Consider the following 19,820-nt stretch of genomic DNA (forward strand, 5'->3'; position numbering starts at 1 on the left):
AGATTTCATAATAGGTCTTTTTCTTATGGTTGAAGATTTTTTGTGCAGTTCAGCTGGAATTGTCTTCTTTTTTCAAAAGGAATCTATACCATTGCATTTTTCTTCGTCCAAAATTTCTTTTTGAATTTGTAATTGCGAATAAACTGCTATAGCGTGGTATATTTATTGGTTATATAAGGTTTCTAGCCTTGATTGTAAATTCAAAAAAATCCAAATTTTGAAATTATTTAAATTTTCGAAATGATTTAGCGAAAACTCATTGAAATATGACATAAGTTAAAAATATACATGTGCGAAAAAATGAGATTTTATGTAGGACTGAATAGACAATGTCCTTTTTTTTTTTTAAGATATGAAATGTGTTGTAGATGATAACACTGTAGGAGGGAGTTTGCTATGAAATGAAGTATTTGAAGAAATTTTTGATATTACGATCATTCTTGTTGTTTTATGTGGGACAGTAAGTGGAATATGATAGAAATGTTATTTAAGCATTCTGTTTGCTAAAAAAAGATAAAATGATGAGGAATTTCAAAAAAAAAAAAAAAAAAAAAGCCAAGGGTGAATAATTGCTTCAACAGTTCAATACTATATCATCAAATGTATGATTGAAGGTTACAATAACCTGGTGGTGTTAAATTTATTGTGAATGAAAATTATTTTTTAACTGATGAAGAATCATCGAAATTGAGGACAAGTCGGAAAATATTTTAGATTTTTTTTTTCCTTTAATTTTAACGTAAAATTAAGCAAACTCTATTAACAAGTTAATTAGAACCGGTGTTTTTCTATCCTGATTTAAACAAGGATAGAATTAAAGATGTCATAGAGTTCTTGAAGATACATTTTGAAGTCTGGAAATCTTTATGGATTAAGTTCGAGCTTCATAGAGATTGCAATATTAATGCTAAATTTCTAGCAAAACATTTTGGTAATGTATAGGAAGAAAAATTCCTTTTCAAGAAAAGGAAGTTAAGCTTACATAGTGTATTTGAATACAATTTAATATCAGTTTGTTTGTTATAAATAGAATAATTTCCTCTTCATAATTTATGCAAAGATTTTGTTATTTTCTTTTCCACTGCTAGTATGAAATGGAATGTGGAGTGAAAAATAAAATGTTGCTTAAAACAAACATTACTTCAAGAATTCTATCATTATTTATGCTATGATTGCAGCAACGCATTTGAAGTTCCATTTTCTTTTTTTTATAAATTTTTCCTCACAATATTTTTGTTTTTTTCACTGCATTTTTTTTTTTTTTTTTGAAATTTATTATGATCAGATTTTTATGCTTAAGTTTTATGTTTCAAGTTTTTTTTTTTTCTTTTTCGTTCAATAAGAATAAGAATTTCTGATCTTTAAAACAATAGCAGTAGAAAGTTTTTTTTTTTTTTTTTTTCAAGGTGGGAACAAAACAAATATATTTGGTCTTGAATATTTGAAGAAAGTGGTCAAAATGTCCGCTAAAATTAGAACAATATTAACGGATTAAATAAGTGAGTTATGGATTTTCACGGAGAATAAAATTAAACTTGAAATATTGAGGATCTGCAAATATAATTTGTATAGCTTTTGAGTTAAACCATTTCTTAGTGGGATTTTCTAATCAGAACCTTAGAGTATCCTTCTATGTGATATGCACCGAATCTTAAATATGAAATGTATTCAGCTGAAATACATTACTGCGTTAGAATTTTTATCGTGCTTAAATTCATGATTTGTTGCGACAAGTATTTGAGTTTCTATGATTTGCATAATTTTAATTGTTGAAAAGGGAAATATGATTGGTCGATCAGGATTGTTTGCTGATATTATGTGCCCTTATGATGAGGACTGCACTCGACCGCATTGCCATTTTTGGCATTCTAAAGGTTTTATTGTAATTTTATAGTTTTGTTATAGTTTATCTTTTATTTGTAATTTATCTTGCTTTAAAATTTTTAAATTCAAACAATGCCTTCGTCAAAATTTATATTTTTAAACTCAAGTAATGCTTTCGTCAAAATTTATATTTTATTTGTATATTTAGTTTCATAGCTTTTGTTTTGTAGAGCTGATATCTGAAGGATATCTTGAGGCATATATATCTTTTAGATGACATGTCACAGCAACAGCAGCAGTATCCTGTACCAGTGATGTCAGCAACGGTACCTGAGCAACCATTTGTGGGCTATGTTGGTTATGTGGAGAGCCAGAAAACAGTCATTGAAACGACTGTGCCAATTTGCAATCAGTCTATTTACGCTCCTCTTGATCCGATTGTGTATACCCAGCCGCCATCAACATCAGGTGTACAGCATTCTAATGGTGTGTTTATAATCTTACAGTTTCTTTTCTTTAAATACTTCTATATCTATCCATTTATAAAGAAACCGATAATCGATAGCACTAAAACATGTTCATCATGCTTAAAACATTTCATTCCTTTAGTTACTTATGTTCCAACAAAAATCACTCCACGGCCGATGTGTAAACGGATGCCTTCACCGGAAATCCCTAAACCAAGAATGCCAGTGGAATTATCAGTGGATGATATACTGGATCCCGCTAATGATAAGTCAAGAATTTCTGCTGCTCCATCTGCTAATAATTCAAATATAATTGAAGTCAGTTTTTTTGTTGTTAAAAATGCGATAATAAGACGCTTCTAAAATTTCGGAAGTCCAAAAGGTCATCTTTTATGATTTGTCTTAGCATCCTAAGAAATAGTTCACAGCTTATTTGTTACTTCACTATTTTGATCTAGGCTACCAACCCATCTCAGAGGAGCTTTTTAATCAAACCAATTTAAGAAATAAAACTGAATGTCTAAATACCTTTTTATATTCTCAGCTTACATAAAGGTAGTATATCTCTCTGAAGCTTTTTAGAACTTCTGATTCCTCCACCTTTATCTTTGAGCTTTTTGGAACTAATTTCAATGAAATTTGCAGAACACTAAATTATCTGAATTGAGCTTAAATGACTACGCAAAATCAGTGGCTGATATTGATACACGAATAGAAGAATTACAACGAAAAATCGAAATCGAACGCCAGCAGAAAGAAAAGATAGTTCATGATATTAGAGCACTAGTTAAGCCATCAGCCTCAGTTAATTCAGACTCTTTGGCTGCAAGGAAACATTCAGTTAGTTGCTACATAATCTTTGTTTAACTTATCCAGTTAATATGATATATCTTTCAGATAAAATGAATTCTTGCTAGTACAATATATGCTTTATGAAATGTATCGCAGTTCAAGTTTCTTTGAACGAATTAAGATAAATGAAAAAGTGATGCATCAAAAACAGGATGATAGATTTGTAGAACATGCAATACATCTAATACATGAATTGTTTTGCTCATTAAGAGGAACATTGTAAATTTTTGTATTGAATTTCGAGACAATGTTGATTTCTTCATTCCATGATTCTTCTGTTTAAAATATATCTTTCAGCTTGAAGTACTGAAACGGTTCATTTAGGGCTCGAAATCGAGATCGAAACTAACTTATACAGGTGGCTACACGCCAACACCAATCGCTTTACTGAAGTCAGTGGAAAAAGCTAAAATTGAAGCTGAACAAAAGAAAAATCCAGAGGAGAACGATAATCAAAAAGATGTGGCGAACTTGAAGAGCAAAGTAAAGGGAGGAAAAATGAAAGACAAGAGCAAACGTATAAAAGTGAAAAAAGTTGAGAATGTAGAAGCAAGTAAACAACAGTCAACTAAAGGAAAATCGCAGTCAGTAGCAAAAAAGAAACTTAACGAACAGCTTTCTATTGAAGACCTTTTCGAAACCGATGTATGTTTATTCATGTTTGCTCTTTATTTATTTTCTTTACTGCTGCTGTACCCGACCAGATGCCTTCTGGTACGAAATTGTTCAATGTCAGGATATGGCAATTCATTTTCTATGATTTTCAAGCAAATCTTAAAGACATTATCATTATTGGTTCAGTTATCTACACTTTTGTCGGTGATTTAATTCCTAAATCCTTGAAAAGCTCTCATTTCTTCAAAGATTCAGTTTGCTAACGTGGGTGTTAGTTTCGGTTTAGGTGCCAGCTGCAAAAAAGCGAAAGCATATTGGTGATGATCTGAAATCAAAAGCAAGCAGCCTACCTGAGAAAGTAGAAAAACAGGAAGAAATGCAAATTAATATGGATCAAGCAAAGCGAATAGCACACAGTAGTATGCAGGTATTTATTACTTGTGGTTATTTTATGTAGTTATAATTTTCTTGGAATTTTATTACTAATTGTTAAGTATTTACTCTTGCTTATTTACTATTACATATATTGAAGATAAATATGTTTCATTATTTCAGTCGACTGCACAAATATGTCTAACAGCAACGAAAGTTCGTACACCTACAATGGCTCAACAACTAATGAATCGTTATCAGAAATTGCAGAAAGAAAAAGAGGAATTGTTAAGGAAGTAAAATTTAAAAAAAATTTTTACTGGATGTAAGATAACAATAATTAACTGATCGTCTGGATTTTGCTTTTTAGTATGAAACTCAAAGAAGAAATAAAAGCGAAGAAAATTATAACAGCTGAAGAAAAGCATGATTATAAGTCGGGTGCAGTAGCTGCAACGATCGGCAAAGGCGAAAAACGAATGGCACATACGCCAAAAGTATGCTCTCTGATGCTACCATCTCACTGTAATATTTACTGGTAATGGAACATTCGCAAAAAGTAGGGTAGTATATAAATTTCGATGAAGTCTAATTCTTTGAATTAAGCTTATAAGAAGAGAATGAAGTAGTAGTATTTTTCTTTTTGTCATCTTTTTGTTATTGTCATTTACCATGGAACATTTGAACTTGTTTTTACCAGTAAGTTATCGTTGCATTAGCATTATACTGAATTTATAATATAAATACATGAAAGATTTTTTCTTTTTTTAATAAAGTAAGAGCTTTCTTTTGTTTTTGATATGCTGATTTAATATTGACTTTTGTGACTTCTTCAGGTAACAAATTCCACGAAAATAAATTTAGTACCGCTGGATCCATACTCATGTGGTAAAGTCCCATATGCTTTACGTACTCGTTATTTGAATTTATTTTACATCGAGTGCCAAAAATTTTGCAGTTCGACAAATGATGCCCTTACTCAAGTTAGTAGTGATTTTTGCATCTTCGATCTTTGCGACAAAATAGCCATTTACATATATTTTTAGATTAAATGAAAAACACATTTAGTTTTTGGTTTCCAACTGGGGCATAGTATGGCTTCTATTACTCCTTTTGTTTCTGTTGTTCATGCAGTTTTTTAACTAAAAATTTAGGCTCAACATGAAGAAAAAGCAATAAAAGACCGAGCTGTGACAAAAGGCGGTTATACAAGTGCTGCAGTAAATGTTCTTCGACGTTTACGAGACGTTAATTCACCGCAAGTTGCAGGTTATTTCCACATCTTCTTATCTGTTCAAAATGTCGTGCTTCTTCAGTTTTGAGTTGTTGATATTTCTACCATAGATAAGTAATGGGAATAAGTTTTGTGGATAGAATAATCTTTCAGGTATTTGGAAAAATATTATTATTGAATACGACATATTATGCTACTTTTGTATCATTTGTCGGAGGTTAAGTACTACAAAAATACATTAATTTTATGGATGATTGCGAAATAATCTAATTTCTGTGCATAATCCATTTTAATCATAATTCCAATAGGACTTATTTCTGTCACTTCACTCTGTTGTGAAACTCTTAACAAAACTAAAAATAATTCTGTACTCGAACTTTTCACACTTTCCTACTTGTTAGAAGTCTCCATTCAGAAACGTTTCTGCTGAATCTATTGTGTTTCGCTAAGGCGCAGTACTCTCAACATTTATGCTGTTTATATATTGTTGTATTAAATGCAAACTATTTTCGTCCTTTAAATTAAGTCAAATCAAATTTTATTTTTTTATTTCGTAACTAAATTTCTCTATTAACACAACATTTTATATCCTTACACCATCAATTTTTTTTAAGATTCCTCACTGAATAACATGTTTGTTTTATAGTATTAAAATCGGTATCACATTCAGCTATCCTAGCTGGTCGTCATCACGGATCCATCACAGTTGGCCAAAAAAAGTATTCAACTTCTGGGAAGCAATCCGTCAACGAAAGGTTAAGATTATGCATTAGAAGTTTTTGTCATATATGGATGTGAGAATATTTCGACTCCGTCTTGCCATTTGCAATGAAATAGATTAAAATTGGAAACATGTGACAGAGCATTGTTTATTAAAGTGGGATAGATTTTAGTGAAGTTTAACACTTATATGTTTTATCTGATAACGTAATTACTTTGCAGTGAATTCTACGCATTGCTGCTTTCGAAATTTGTTTTGGACGAGCAGAAATTGGAACAGAATGGTTTCCCCTTATGGGAAGGTCCTGATAAAAAAAGAGTAAAGATCAAAATGTCCGAATTAGATAGTAAAAAGAAATTATTTGTAGAAGAAAATGGTAAGTTTTCATTCTTTTTGGAATTGTTTTAGTTACCTATACTTTTATGGTTTTCTAATTTCTTATTTTTGTCAAATTCTTAACTTAATTCAACTGATTCTCTTTATTAAAGATCACTACCGTTTTCAGATCTCAAAAGAATATGTTGTCGTTGTGGTACTGAATTTTCTCTTACACCGAAAGGTGAATATACTGCGCTGAAGCAATGTGTATACCACTGGGGAAAGGCTTTCAAAACAAAAAGTCCGTCTAATTACTTACTTTTTATTAAATAATAACTGTCAGGTAGATTTCAATAAGGGAAATTGATCTCTAATTGTCATTTCTATTGGAAAATATAATTTATTCTGTTGTATCCTTCAATACTTTTATTATTATTTATAATCATTCTACATTATTATTAGCTCGTGGACTATGGGAGTCTCGATATAATTGTTGTCAATCCGACCTTAACGTAGCTGGATGTTGTGTAGCTGATTGTCATGTCACTGATACCGCTCCCAAATCTGTGTTGGAAACCTATCGAGAGGTAAATTTCAGGTTTTTGGGGCTATCACTGTGCTCTATAGTTTCACTATAGATTTCAATCACTTCTATGCTAAATTTCCTTTCCGTCATAGCTTAAGTCAGGAATATCTAGGAAAACTTTCTTGTATCCTATTACATTATAATCTCAATATATCCTATGGAATCACTGTTAGTAACGATTTATGTAATTTCTGCAGACACCACCACCATCAGGACCAAAAGATGAACGAAGCAGGAAAGTATATGCATTTGATTGTGAAATGGTATATACAGCCTGGGGCACTAATTTAGCACGAATATCAGTAGTGGATGTGAATGATAAGTTAGTGATGGATGTTACTGTGCGTCCACAATATGAAGTACGTGATTGCAATACACGATTTAGTGGTTTGACAATAGATCAAATTGAAAGAGCGGAATTTGACCTGGAACAGGTAGATGCTTTCTTGTTATTTTACAAAACAATTAGCATAAGTATTACAAAGAATAGTAGAATAAAAGCAGTGAAATATGAGAATATAATAATGGGCTGGATTAAGCAGGAATATTAATCATGTTTATAATTATGTGATAGTATCATGCTGCAAGAAAATGGCTGGATGGTAGGATAGGAAAAGTTTAGCTATAATTTGGTACTATTTATCTCTCACTTTTCGGTACTTCTCATGATGAAATGCTACTTTTTATCTATCAAATATAGATTTCGATAAGGTTTGATTAGAGTGACCTTTAAAAAAAAAAAAATTGATTTTTTTGTTCTGTTCATTTGTGGAAAAGCCGATTCATTTAAAAATGATGCCTCATTGTAGACTCAGAAGCGGTTTTTCGAACTGGTGAATTCTGAGACAATTCTAATTGGACATAGTCTTGAAAGTGACTTAAAAGCAATGCGTCTAGTCCATCATCGAGTGGTGGACACATCGATTGTATTTCCACATAGGCTAGGATTACCCTACAAACGTGCTTTGAAAACAATTGCTTCAGAAATACTGCAGCTTATTATTCAAGAAGATAGTAAGCCATTTTATTTTATGAACTGAAAAGTTTTGTTTTCAACACAGTCTGATTTGCACTTTTGTGATATTTTGAAAAAAAAATTTCAAAGATTAAATTGATATTTGATTTTCTAGCTTTTCCATCTGGTCAACTTGTTTAAACTTTTAAGGAATATCTTCTTTAACTTCTTTCTGTTGAGACTTGTTTATTCAGTTTCATTACTTTAAATTCACGTTTGTATGAAGCCAGCGAAATTCTAGAAAGATTTTTCGTTATTTCAGTTGATGGACATGACTCAAAAGAAGATGCAAGTACTTGTATGAGGCTAATGCTACACAAAGTTATGCACAATTAAACATGTTTAATGTCGCGTTTTCTCTTGTAGCATAAATGTTAACCTTTTTTGAAACGGGTTTGTTTTTAGAAGCTTAAATCTTAAGTATTTTATCCAATAACTTACTTAATCTTAAGTATTTTATCCAGTAACTTCACTTCTTGATCTTTATGTATGTGTAATGTGTAGGTCATGTTTTGCATTTACTGCATAGTTCGTGCTTTAATTAGTTGTTGCTTATTTACTTCTGTATATTTTTTTTTTTTCCATTATGTTCAATGTTTTGTTCTTTTCTTCCTTCTATTTCTCTTTATATCAAAAATTAATGGATTCAGCTATATTATTTGTGATTCAACACAATAAAGTTTAGTGTTTGAAAATCATTATAATATAAGTGACCTTCCTTTGTGAAAAAAATTCGATATTTTTAATTGCAATTTAAAATCATTTACTTCCTGCAATCATTGAGTAATAGTGATAAATTAAAACAGCACAGCCAAAAAAAAAATAGGTAACAAATATTACCATTCATTGTGTAACCTTCCTAGTATACTTCGTTTTCATATGCAGAGCTTATTTGTATTAAAACATGTGGCGACAAATATGTCACAATGATTTCTATACAAAATTATGAATTTTTTGCCATCTGACTTATGAAAACACTCGGTGTTTGCTCTTATGTTGTTATATTGTAAATAAATCTCTAATAATGTGCGTTTCTTTGTTTTTTGTTCCAACAATATGTTCTTTATATTTAAATTAAATGAAGCAGAAGTTTTCTCACTGTGTCACTTATTAGTTGGTAATGACAGCTGCGGAAAAGTCACAAGGTTGCAAATAATGAGTCTTTCATCTATGTGATTCTAATTTTGAAAAGAAAAACCAATGATTATAAATTTATTAAAGAAGCACGTAGCTTCATAACAATAAGTAAGCGAAATACAGTTTTAACATAATGATAGGGAGATAACTAACTGTTAATAAAGAGTGAAACAAACGCTCAACTAAATTTATTTCGATTCGATAACTTTGAACTTGTCACATAAAATGCTTCCACATTCCATTTAGATTTTGAATTTCAGTGCGAATAGCATTGATGAATTATTGAAATAGATATGAATCTTACAAGTATACCGAGAAAACTTTGGGAACACAAGAAAAAGTCGACATTTGCATCTCTTATTGCTTACTTCACGGGATGGAAGATATACAACTGGAAAAGGTTGACCAATTTTATTTATTATTTTGCTATTTTAAATGTTAACAAATGTTAAAATTTTAGAATTAGTATTGGAATTATGCAGACTGTATTGGGATACAACGAAATTTGTGATGACATATTTTGGAGCCTTGTTTATTTTCTTATGCAGATCATTGCAATTCTATATTTATCTATAATTTGGTGTGAAAATTTGTCGTTTTAGAGACTGTAATATACGAGCTATATACGCTCGAGAAGCAAAACAGTTTGGTGATGCACCGTTGGATTTAGCAGAGCGTTTACGACGTGTCACTGTTTTGGTGGATAAAACCTGTGCGAGTGCTTTTGATAGTTTCGAAAAGAATGCTTTGCCATTACTTAATTTAGCTGGTCTACAAGTGGATATAATCAAGGTTAGCTTTTTAATTTTAAAGCTTGTATGAAAGCAATGTTATTACGATGTCGATCTTTATTTTATTTTCAACCATTAAGCCACTTCCAGAATTATTGTGTATTAAATTTTAAGGTTTTAAGGTTCATTAGTTGTAATTGCATTGTTGTAGCCTAATGATATTTCTGAATTCAAAACTATTGCGGAACATATTGATACGACAGAATGTGATGCTCTGTATATTATTGGTGGAGATAATGCTTTAAGCATTGTTCTAAGTGCAGTGTGTCGTCAAGAAAATAATTCACCGCTACCTATTGGTGTTTTTCCAGGTGGTTCTGACAATCGTTCATTAATCGGTTTAGTACCTGATGTATTTGGTTAGTTTTCATTTTTTTTTTTCTTTGGAAGAGAGTCAATGCTTGAATTGTTTCCTTATGGCATAGACATATTCCTGAATGTTATGACGGTGTTATATATATACGACTTATTTTTGTGAGCAAAAATTCCTTGCATATCGTAAATGGCGTTGTTAAAGAAAATATATTTATTAAAAGTAAAAAAAAAAAGTTTATATACTATTTAATAATTACCTGCAGAATACTTGAGGTAATGTGTACAGAAATAAAATGGTAAAAATATACTACATTTACTCATACTTACTGGACTAGTTAAGAAATTGGAGTGAGAACAAAAATAATAGAAAGGTTAGATTGGCTAAGCAAAATAATGAGTAACGATGATAGAGGCAGTCATATAATTTTTAGCAGTTCAAAATGATATTCGTCCATACTGTGAAAGTGCTATGGCTCTTATCGAAGAACAAACTCGACCTATTTATTTATCAAGCATAAAATTTGTAAGTTTTTGACACTGAACATTTCTTGTTTGATTTTCATTCATAAATACTGTGATAGTGAATGAATAAGTGAATGGATTGGCTGGAATAAGATTTGAAACGAATTTGTTGATGTTTTTAAATCTGCATTTTAAGCGTAAAAATTTAATGCTGAAACACATACAAAAAAAAAAGAATATGAAGCTTTTATTTATTTCTATCATTTAATCCAGTTTAATATTCTATGAATTATCATTGAAGGAGAATTCAGAAAGCAGCACAAATGAAGGAAAAGAACCACTTTACGGTGTATCTGGCCTGTATGCTGGCTGGTACGATAGGGTTGAAGTAAACAAAGATAAATTATGGTATTGGGGTGCATTAAAACGTTGGATTGCTTATATCACAGCTTATTTACGATCTTTAAAGGTCCAGTCGTATTTAGCTCCAATTTACTAGGATTATATTGATTTTTTTAATTGATTTGGTTTTAAACTTCGGAATCTTCAGTTATTAAAGAAGTTTTCATCATTCTTCATATCTGTTTTGTTCTCGAGAAACATTCATGCTACCCAGATGACATAAAATTTTCTTTTTTAGCAATATCCAGAAATAGAATTTAATATGATTTATGAAGAATATTGTGCCGGTTGCTCCAAATGTCGATCATCACAGTCTATAAATGAAAAAACCAAACAGCAGACGAATAGGCAATGGTGGCATTATATTACTGGTTCGCGTAATTATACTGGTGTGGTGAGTTTTCGGAAAATTATATTTTTTAAAACTTTAAACTGTTCCGGAAATTCTTTAAAGCTCTTAATTCCTTAAATAGTTTCGGAAAACTAGACATTCTAGAGTAAATGAATAAGATATATTTAGAGCGTAATACTGCTGAAAGTGTTGATATTTGTTGGTTAGAATGGCCTAGATGAAGTGATGAGATTCACTCACATTTGAGAACGCAATAATAAGTGTATTAAAATCCTGTGAGCTTATGAGATTACTCTGTACCAGCAATGGTGAGTTATCGGTTATTGTCGCTGAAAGTGAAGCATACTTTAATAAGTTTGAGATAAACTGACATGACTGCTTGAAATTTAAAGTATTGTAGAACTTTGGCACTATGAATATGACAGTTTTAAAAACACAAAATTATAGAAAGATATGAAACCGAAAAAGGATTACTCATTAGTACAGAATGAGAATTGTGGAAAAACTAGAGAAATGAAAATCAAAGCGGTCGATATAGCATTTGAGAATTTCCAAGACCAGGTAAATTTATTTGTATATCCAATTAGAAATTGAAACTCGAGAATCTAATTATGACGATAAATTGCATTATTGAGTTATATCGGTGTGCGGACTTGATGCAACTTTTATGCTAAGTTCTGTTTCTTGCGGTTAGCTGATTCGAGAAATATCTGAATCTTTTGTATAAGTAAGGTCTTTTGCGCACATAATGACATTTTGTCGAAAACTGTAAAAAAAAATAATCTGTAACCTCTGCATATGCTAAGAATGTTTATATAGGTGCAAAGGAGAGTATAGATTCATTTACTATTTAATTGATATGAATAAAAAAAGAAAAGTAGCTCATATTCTTTCAGAGTGCATGCGGTCTTCGTGTTCGTAGTGGAGGTGCTGAACGCAGTAGGATCAGTTTATTAATTGATGGTTGGACAAGGTGTCAAACAAAGCAGTTATTTTCATCTCCCGATACTAGTTTCTATCAGACTGATTGTTGTGTTAAATCGGTAGTTTTAACATTCAGTTTGCTGCCAGATGCTTTTAAGAAAATGACAATATTTGGTAATGATTATAAAATGGATAATGACTTAAAGACTCGAATACTTCTCGAATCAACTAATAAATATGTTAACATGTATCTCCCCACTAAGATACGGGTATCTTAATATCCTTATAGAGAAATTATGGTACAATTTAAGCTAGTAATAGGTTTTGTGGGAAAAAGCAAAATATGTCTTCTGATTTCCCTTTCTCCAAAATCGCTCTGAGCTTATAGTGTTGAAGAATCTAGAAATAAGGTAAAAATTTTGTTTCTTTTCCACCATTTAAGATCGTAATACCAAGATGTTTTACGTGGTTATGCTTCACGGTGTCAAATTTGAATTATTCATAATTGTTTGTCCTTTTTCGATCTAAATGCTGTTAAGTTTTTTGAAGTTGTTGATAAAGTTGAAAGAATAGTCCTTTATTCGCAATCGTCTGTTGGAAGAATTGCTCCTTATTCGGATAGATAGCTTCTCATAATCTAATCATTTGAAAAGATATTGCAAAAATTTCCGATTCCAAGTGTAAAAATCCACTAAGTTGACTCATTATTAATCCTTCATTACTCCTCTCTTTCATCCAATTCCTTGCTTGCACTAATTCTATTCCTTAAAGGCTTAAAGGTTTTCCACCAGCTAGATTGGGGTTCTAGAGAAAAACATCACTTGCATTCTATAGTTGAAATGTGGCATTCGCACAAATTGGATTTGTTATATTTCCAACCTTTTAAAGTAATGCAGCTTAGAAAATTCGATTTGCCGAAATTTATCACAACTATGCCTATTTTATTGACTTCAGGAAATCTTATAAAAATTGCATTTAGCAACGGATAATCATTGTTTTAGTATGTAAAGTAATAGGTCGGTTCTTCTAAATTACAACAAACTTGAATGGAGTATGTTTCGTTGTTATTGCTTATTCTTCCCCATCGTCTAAATTCAATTTTAAAAAGTTGTCGGGTACAAATGAAAAAACTGTGAAAAACTGAGCAGATAAAATATAGCTCATGCATGTCACACAATCACAACATGAATATGATACTATCCCAGGGAAATACATCGAATATTCCCTTCCAATTTAAAATACATCGGATACTTCCTTCCAATCGATTCATTTAATTATATTACCAATGATTTAATTAAAATAAACGATGGAACATACAATAGTAATAACAACTGTGTAAGAGAAAAATAACTAATTGATTGCTTCTTGCATTTGTTAAGATTTTAAATAATTCATCTATTCAACGGCGTAATATCATAAACGATTTCGAGTTCACTTCGATACGTTAGCGTTAGGTACCATTATACCTGGCATACCATTACACCTTACAATTCTGAATTCATATTTACTAGTTCAGTGTTAAAGGATACATTCATATAAGCATGTAAAACACTTCTTTATTTTGGTTATGTTACTCACCATTTCAATATTAGAAATCTAAAATAATACTGGTAACTTTATAAATTTCCAGCGACAAAACTGCATTAAATGGACGAGCAAGGACTCCAGAGAAAGGTTAACTTGTTTAGTTTACAGTTCAACAGAATACGAATAATCCCTCTAGCACTTTTCACTTATCCAATATGAAGAAATTTTTGCTAACTACTTTTTGCAGGTTTGAAAATCGAGAAAAAAGAAGCGAAGAGGTGATTGAATGAGTTTTTATTCCATTCCATCGGAAAATTAGTTCTTATTTTTTCATTTAAATGAGTGATAAAGGTTAACAATGAGTCCTACTACTGTATACCTATGTGTGTTTTTTTTTTTTTTTTTTGTAATAGTAATGAGTAAATTGCAGGAAACGTACTTCCATTTTAAGTCCCATAAGAGGAGAAATGTTGTTAATCTAATGAAAAAATTTCTTGCAAAATTTTTAAGACTTTGAAAAAATGCCGAGGTTATTGTAGATTACCGAAAGTGGATGAAGAACTGCATGTAAGAACAATTTTCGAACCGGTTAATGTAGAAGCTCGTCCAGCAAAAACGAAACCAAAAATACGTAGCAAACTGAAATGGAAGGGAGATGTTGATTTAAAGGAAAAAACGGATGAATCGAAGCATTCTATCACTAATTCCGATAAAGTAATTGGACTGCATATGAAGGACAAGAAAGAAATCGGTCAGGTAAAGATAGCAACGAACGAGAAATCAAGAAAGAGTAGAGATAAAACTGATGAACAAGAACAATCAATTCTATTGATAATTGTTCGAAAAATTCTAGAAGAAATACTTATCTGGCTTATTATTATCATCATTCTTATCATTATGCGATTTCAGAATTCCTGAAGTTTTTAAATTCATCCCTCCTGCAAACTGATTAGTGTAAGAAATAAAAACTGAAGTTATCTTACCTAACACTATCTAATATTGCCCGTTTCCATTACCGCCCGCGGCGGTAATGGATCATCTTGGAAAACAATCACTTTTGAACAGTGATATAACAAAGAGCAGATTAAAATCAAATGAAGTAGGAAGGAGAGACACTGTTGTTGTTCATCAATAAAATATCAACTCATCGTTCCACTGTTCAGTTGGTCTCTTAACATATAACTTGCTTCTTTATCCAATAAGTGTTAGCCCTATGTTCCGTGCCTATTAACTCCGTTCTTGTCAACAATAATTCCCCTTGCACTTGCCCTTGCCCTTACTTTTACCCCTGCCCTTCCCGCAGGTACCCTTCTGCATTTCTAGGCTCTCGAAACGAAGATTTGTATTCTGTGTGTGCTAATTGTCAGCTGCTCCTTGCAAGGAACATGCAACTATAGTGGCACTTCTCCAGTTCCACTCTGTTCCGTTATTTCCGGAGTGTGTAATGAAAGCCGAGATGATCCCTCTAGCTACCTAATCAATAGATCAATCAATCGATTGATTAAGCTAATCAACCAATAATAATTTGGTGTTAATTTTTAAGTGTGATTTTATAGTATATGCAACATGGGATGAGTTTTTAGTATGCTATAATTGAGCTCAGAGTTCTGAAATTGTACTCTTTAGGAACATTTATTCATTTCATTGGTTTTCTTAAGAGTTTAACTGTAGTATTATGTTTAAAGATGAGGGAAATATTTTGCACTTTATTAGAATGAAGCATGAAGAAAGATAGGCTGCATCAAACAATAATGCTAAATGAAATTGTTTACAATAATTTCAATGATTAATCTTTTATCAGATGGAAATTTTAGAATGTTAAGGGAAAATTTTAGATAAATAATCAAATATTAAGGATAAATTTAGAAATTTTTTTTTTACAAGAATCGATCGTTCTTCATAGCCATGAACATTTCTCTTCACACCAATATTGACTTGTTTAGTTGACATAGTAGAGTGCTAGCAATGAGATAAGTACTACTGCAACTGTATAGGCATTACATCCAAATACTAAACATCCATCGAAATGCATTTCCATTAACTTCTTTCTTTCCAGTCCATTCTAAACTCTATATCTGTCTTCTGATTCCTTTCCCTAAAGAAAGGATTAAAACACTTATATGCTCAACTGGCAAGTTATTTCGTTTTTTTTTTTGCAATTTTCCGGAAGTTCACTTATTTTCTCATTCTTAATTTTTTTTTTTCCGATCTCTCTTTATATCTGTATTTCTTTCACGTGAAAGTCTTGAACTGATGTTTGCTATTTTGTTGTGAATTGTTATTGACTGATTGTCTTGGTTGCTTCTTTGTCAACAGTGTTTGTTTGATATGTTTGTCACATTTTCAAATCTTTAACCTTTACTTTAAAAAGTTATTTGTTCTTACAAGGCCAACATAAGTTATTTATAGAGGCTGTTTTATGTGCTTTAAAATATGACAAAGTAGAATGGAATTTTTCTTGATTAAGATGAAATTTTTAATGAATTCGTTGCACCATTGTGTTATTTATTTCATATATAAGTTTTTTTTTTGCAGAAAAAGAGAGTGTATTGTGTTGTGAAATGATTGCTGGTGGATAATATGGATAAAGAAGCTTTTGTGCATTTTCTTGGAGGAGCTTTGGGCGGTACAGCTGGAACAGCTATTACCTGTCCACTTGAGGTTTTATTTTTGTTATTTTTTTTGCCTTCTAGAATTTTTTTTTTTTTTTTTAAAATTTGTTTCTATAGTTTTTAAATTCTATGATCGTGTTAATAAAAAAGGTTTACTTTAGTTCAATTACATTAGAATTTTTTTTATAAAATTTTTTTTTAAAAAAAAATTCCGCTCTTTTCTTCGAACCATTAGTTATATTACTATGTCATTTAAGAAATGCATGCATTTGAGAAAAAATGACTTCATGAATTGAGGAATAAAATAAAATTCTAAATTAATCGACTAACTTATTTCAGGTGGTTAAGACGCGATTGCAGAGCGCAGAATATGCATGCACAGCTTTATCTCATTCGCATTCTGAAGGAGCGTCCAAAACCCGCATACGATTATCTTACCCACACATTTTGCTATCTCACAGCGGGATAAGAGCATGTAAAAGGATTATTTATATAGATTTATATAGTTTAGTCTTTGCTGTCAAACCATATGTTAAGAGAAAATTACACTTTATTCTTACTTAAATTTCATTATTTCGCAAGTCTTTGTCTATTATACTTCATAAATATTGCAGCTGTCAATAGTCCTCAAAAACTGCAACTGTGCTATATACCGCCGACATGTGCAGTGCAGCGAAATGTACAACTTTTTGCTAAGCCCGGTTTATCTGTGCAGCAGAGCAGGAGTATTTACACCTTCTTCAAGTATATTTTTAGAACATAACTTTGAATGGCTTCAAAAATCAGAAAATAATATCTATAATTATATGAATTTTGAAAAGGGAGAATCTGTTGCTGGTTTTGAGTTGTATTTATGATTTCTTAATTTATGCAGAAAAATGCTTTTTGTGTCGTCTGAGAGCCACATCAAGTCTTTAATTCTTTCAAGGGTACATGATGAGGGAAAAGATGATTAATAACCATTGAAATTGTTTTTGCAGTACTACAACAGTTTTAATTTTGTTCCAGACAAATTGTGGTAAATGAAGGATTCTCAGCTCTTTTCAAAGGAATTGGTCCTAACCTTATTGGTGTTGCACCTTCGAAGTGAGTGCTTTAAATTTTTCTCGAAGTATGAAATACGATACAACATCTTTTGAAGATCTCTCTTTGACTGCAGGATATCACTTACGGTGTTTTTCTTTAAAATCCGATAACAGTCCTTTGGAATCAATCAGTGAGTAACTTGCTTTATTTTCAAATGGTTTTCGTTACCTTTCTTGCCATCATTTTTGGAATCCCAGAAACCAATGCAGTCTTTTTCGATGGAAACGCATTATTTGAATGTTGTGTTTCCTCATCTTTTTTGTTTTTCTTCTCCCTGCTTGAAATTACTGGAGGAAGTTGGATGAGAAGAAAATAAGAGATATATTTTCAGAGCAGTTTACTTTTGTACGTATTCAAGCTGTAAACGATTGCTGAACAGTTTGGATATTTTTGTCTCGAATAGCGCCATGATACATATGTCTTCTGCAGCTACCAGTGGTGAGCTTTTGTTATTTACCAAACTAGAATGTTTTTAGGAATTACAGAGCCAAATTAAACAAATGATCTACTTTTAAGGCTTCGTTGCTGCGACCGTCATTAATCCAGTTTGGTTGGTTAAAACGCGCTTACAATTGCATAAAGGGCCACTCTCAGTGACGGAATGTATCAAACGAGTGTGGAAAGCAGATGGTTTTAGGGGCTTTTATCGGGTAAATATTTCTTGGAATTTTTAAAACACGATGTGTTGAGGGAACGACGTTTATTACTTATGCAAACTTGACTGCACGGTTATTCTTACCCAGGAAATATTTTATGCTACTTGTTTCTGATGGTATTTTCTTTCGCTTTTATCTTCACCCTTCTCTTAACTGATTGTCTGGATGTGCTTCCAATCTCAACTATATCTTACAATTTTATCTCGAATATTGCAACATGATTAAATTATTGGATGAAATATTTTGTTCTGTAATTTCAGGGAGTGACCGCATCATACGTTGGAATTTCTGAAACAGTAATTCAATTTGTATTATATGAAGAGATGAGAGCATTGTTGTTGAAGTGGAAGTCATCTTCTCGAGAACTGGATGTAGATGATTCCAAGAGTTTAGCAAACCCAAGAACAAATATTAATAAGTGGGATGAGAAGGCCCATCAGGAACAAGATGAGAAAGAGCTATCAGTAGTGCCCTTAACTGAAAACGACAATCGTGAAATGATTGATTTCTTGCATTTTATGCTCGCTGGTGGGACAGCAAAGTTTTTCGCCTGTTCATTAGCTTATCCACATGGTTCGTTCCTTTAGACATGCTGTTTCTGTTATTTTTGGCATGCAGGTATACATCACTTAATTGTCCAGATATTATTAGGTTAATTTGTTTTTTCTAGTGGAAAATTGAATCCAAAAGTACAACTTAAAATTTAGTAAATTTAATCTGGTATTCATTTTCCTCTAAATAAACATTGATCTAGCCATTATGGATTAATGATTTGGATGATATAAAATAGTTCAGTGTTCGTTTTTTTAGGAAATGGTTTTCTTTCACAGTCTATTTAGTCATTTGAGCACTATATGAGATTATTGAATCCACTCGTCATTGGACCGAACTTCACGGATAGAGTCGAGTTAATATTATTTATACTATGAGCTTTTTATGGCAAAGATAAGATTTCGGATTGAACGTGCTTCATCAACGCTAGCTCACATTTCGATTTAACTTGTATCTCTTATCATTTTTCTCTGTTTACAGAAGTGGTGCGTACTCGTATGCGCGAGGAGAATGCTGTAATTAAAGGATTTTTACCTACTCTAAAGTTTGTTTGGCGAAGGGAAGGCTTCTGGGCACTTTATAGAGGATTGGCTGTACAGGTTTATACATTAAATAGCTTTTTGCATCAGCCTTGCCTTTTTAGTAACTGAATGATGACTGAGCTTTTGTTTAGTTTCGATTGTTAAATAAGTTGCTATATTGTAAAGTAATTTAAAATGGATAGTAAATTTATTTGTAGTTGATGTTTTTTTTCATTTTTAGCTTCTACGAACAGTCCCAAATACAGCAATCACTATGGGTACTTACGAATTAACAGTGCATGTGTTGCATGGGTAAGCTCTCGTAATTCTAATTATAATAACAAATATTATTATGTTGCTTTCTAAGCGTTTTCTTATTATAACCAAACTAAATGTTGGATTCTAACTGGTACAAGCAACGACTTGAATATAAGTTTGTAAATAATCAAGTAACTTCCAATTTTAGATTCATGCGCTAA

General features: G+C 31.5%; 3 protein-coding genes across 3 annotated transcripts; all 3 read left to right on the forward strand.

Moving 5' to 3' along the window:
* Positions 1–1,783: 1,783 nt before the first annotated feature.
* Bm4250 (exonuclease family protein) lies at positions 1,784–8,340 on the forward strand (the record flags this gene model as incomplete). The annotated part of the gene is made up of 17 exons (XM_043078194.1): positions 1,784–1,874; positions 2,098–2,310; positions 2,434–2,609; positions 2,937–3,131; positions 3,468–3,788; positions 4,045–4,185; positions 4,314–4,426; positions 4,501–4,627; positions 4,967–5,113; positions 5,285–5,399; positions 6,011–6,119; positions 6,307–6,461; positions 6,591–6,704; positions 6,866–6,990; positions 7,187–7,423; positions 7,799–8,003; positions 8,267–8,340. 17 exons carry the CDS (start codon positions 1,784–1,786, stop codon positions 8,338–8,340), a joined length of 2,658 nt encoding a protein of 885 aa, XP_042934128.1.
* A 1,094-nt stretch (positions 8,341–9,434) lies between these two features.
* Bm4247 (Uncharacterized protein) lies at positions 9,435–14,832 on the forward strand (the record flags this gene model as incomplete). Its single annotated transcript, XM_001894568.2, has 11 exons — positions 9,435–9,541; positions 9,744–9,933; positions 10,084–10,291; positions 10,679–10,770; positions 11,011–11,178; positions 11,350–11,505; positions 11,911–12,024; positions 12,360–12,436; positions 14,018–14,061; positions 14,162–14,192; positions 14,454–14,832. 11 exons carry the CDS (start codon positions 9,435–9,437, stop codon positions 14,830–14,832), a joined length of 1,566 nt encoding a protein of 521 aa, XP_001894603.2.
* A 1,662-nt stretch (positions 14,833–16,494) lies between these two features.
* Bm5698 (Mitochondrial carrier protein) lies at positions 16,495–19,820 on the forward strand (the record flags this gene model as incomplete). The annotated part of the gene is made up of 10 exons (XM_001894566.2): positions 16,495–16,575; positions 16,866–17,001; positions 17,141–17,270; positions 17,535–17,612; positions 17,944–18,050; positions 18,129–18,262; positions 18,529–18,841; positions 19,301–19,419; positions 19,583–19,653; positions 19,808–19,820. 10 exons carry the CDS (start codon positions 16,495–16,497, stop codon positions 19,818–19,820), a joined length of 1,182 nt encoding a protein of 393 aa, XP_001894601.2.

Source organism: Brugia malayi, assembly GCF_000002995.4.
Source record: "Brugia malayi strain FR3 genome assembly, contig: Bm_v4_Chr2_contig_001, whole genome shotgun sequence".
Classification (NCBI taxonomy): domain Eukaryota; kingdom Metazoa; phylum Nematoda; class Chromadorea; order Rhabditida; family Onchocercidae; genus Brugia; species Brugia malayi.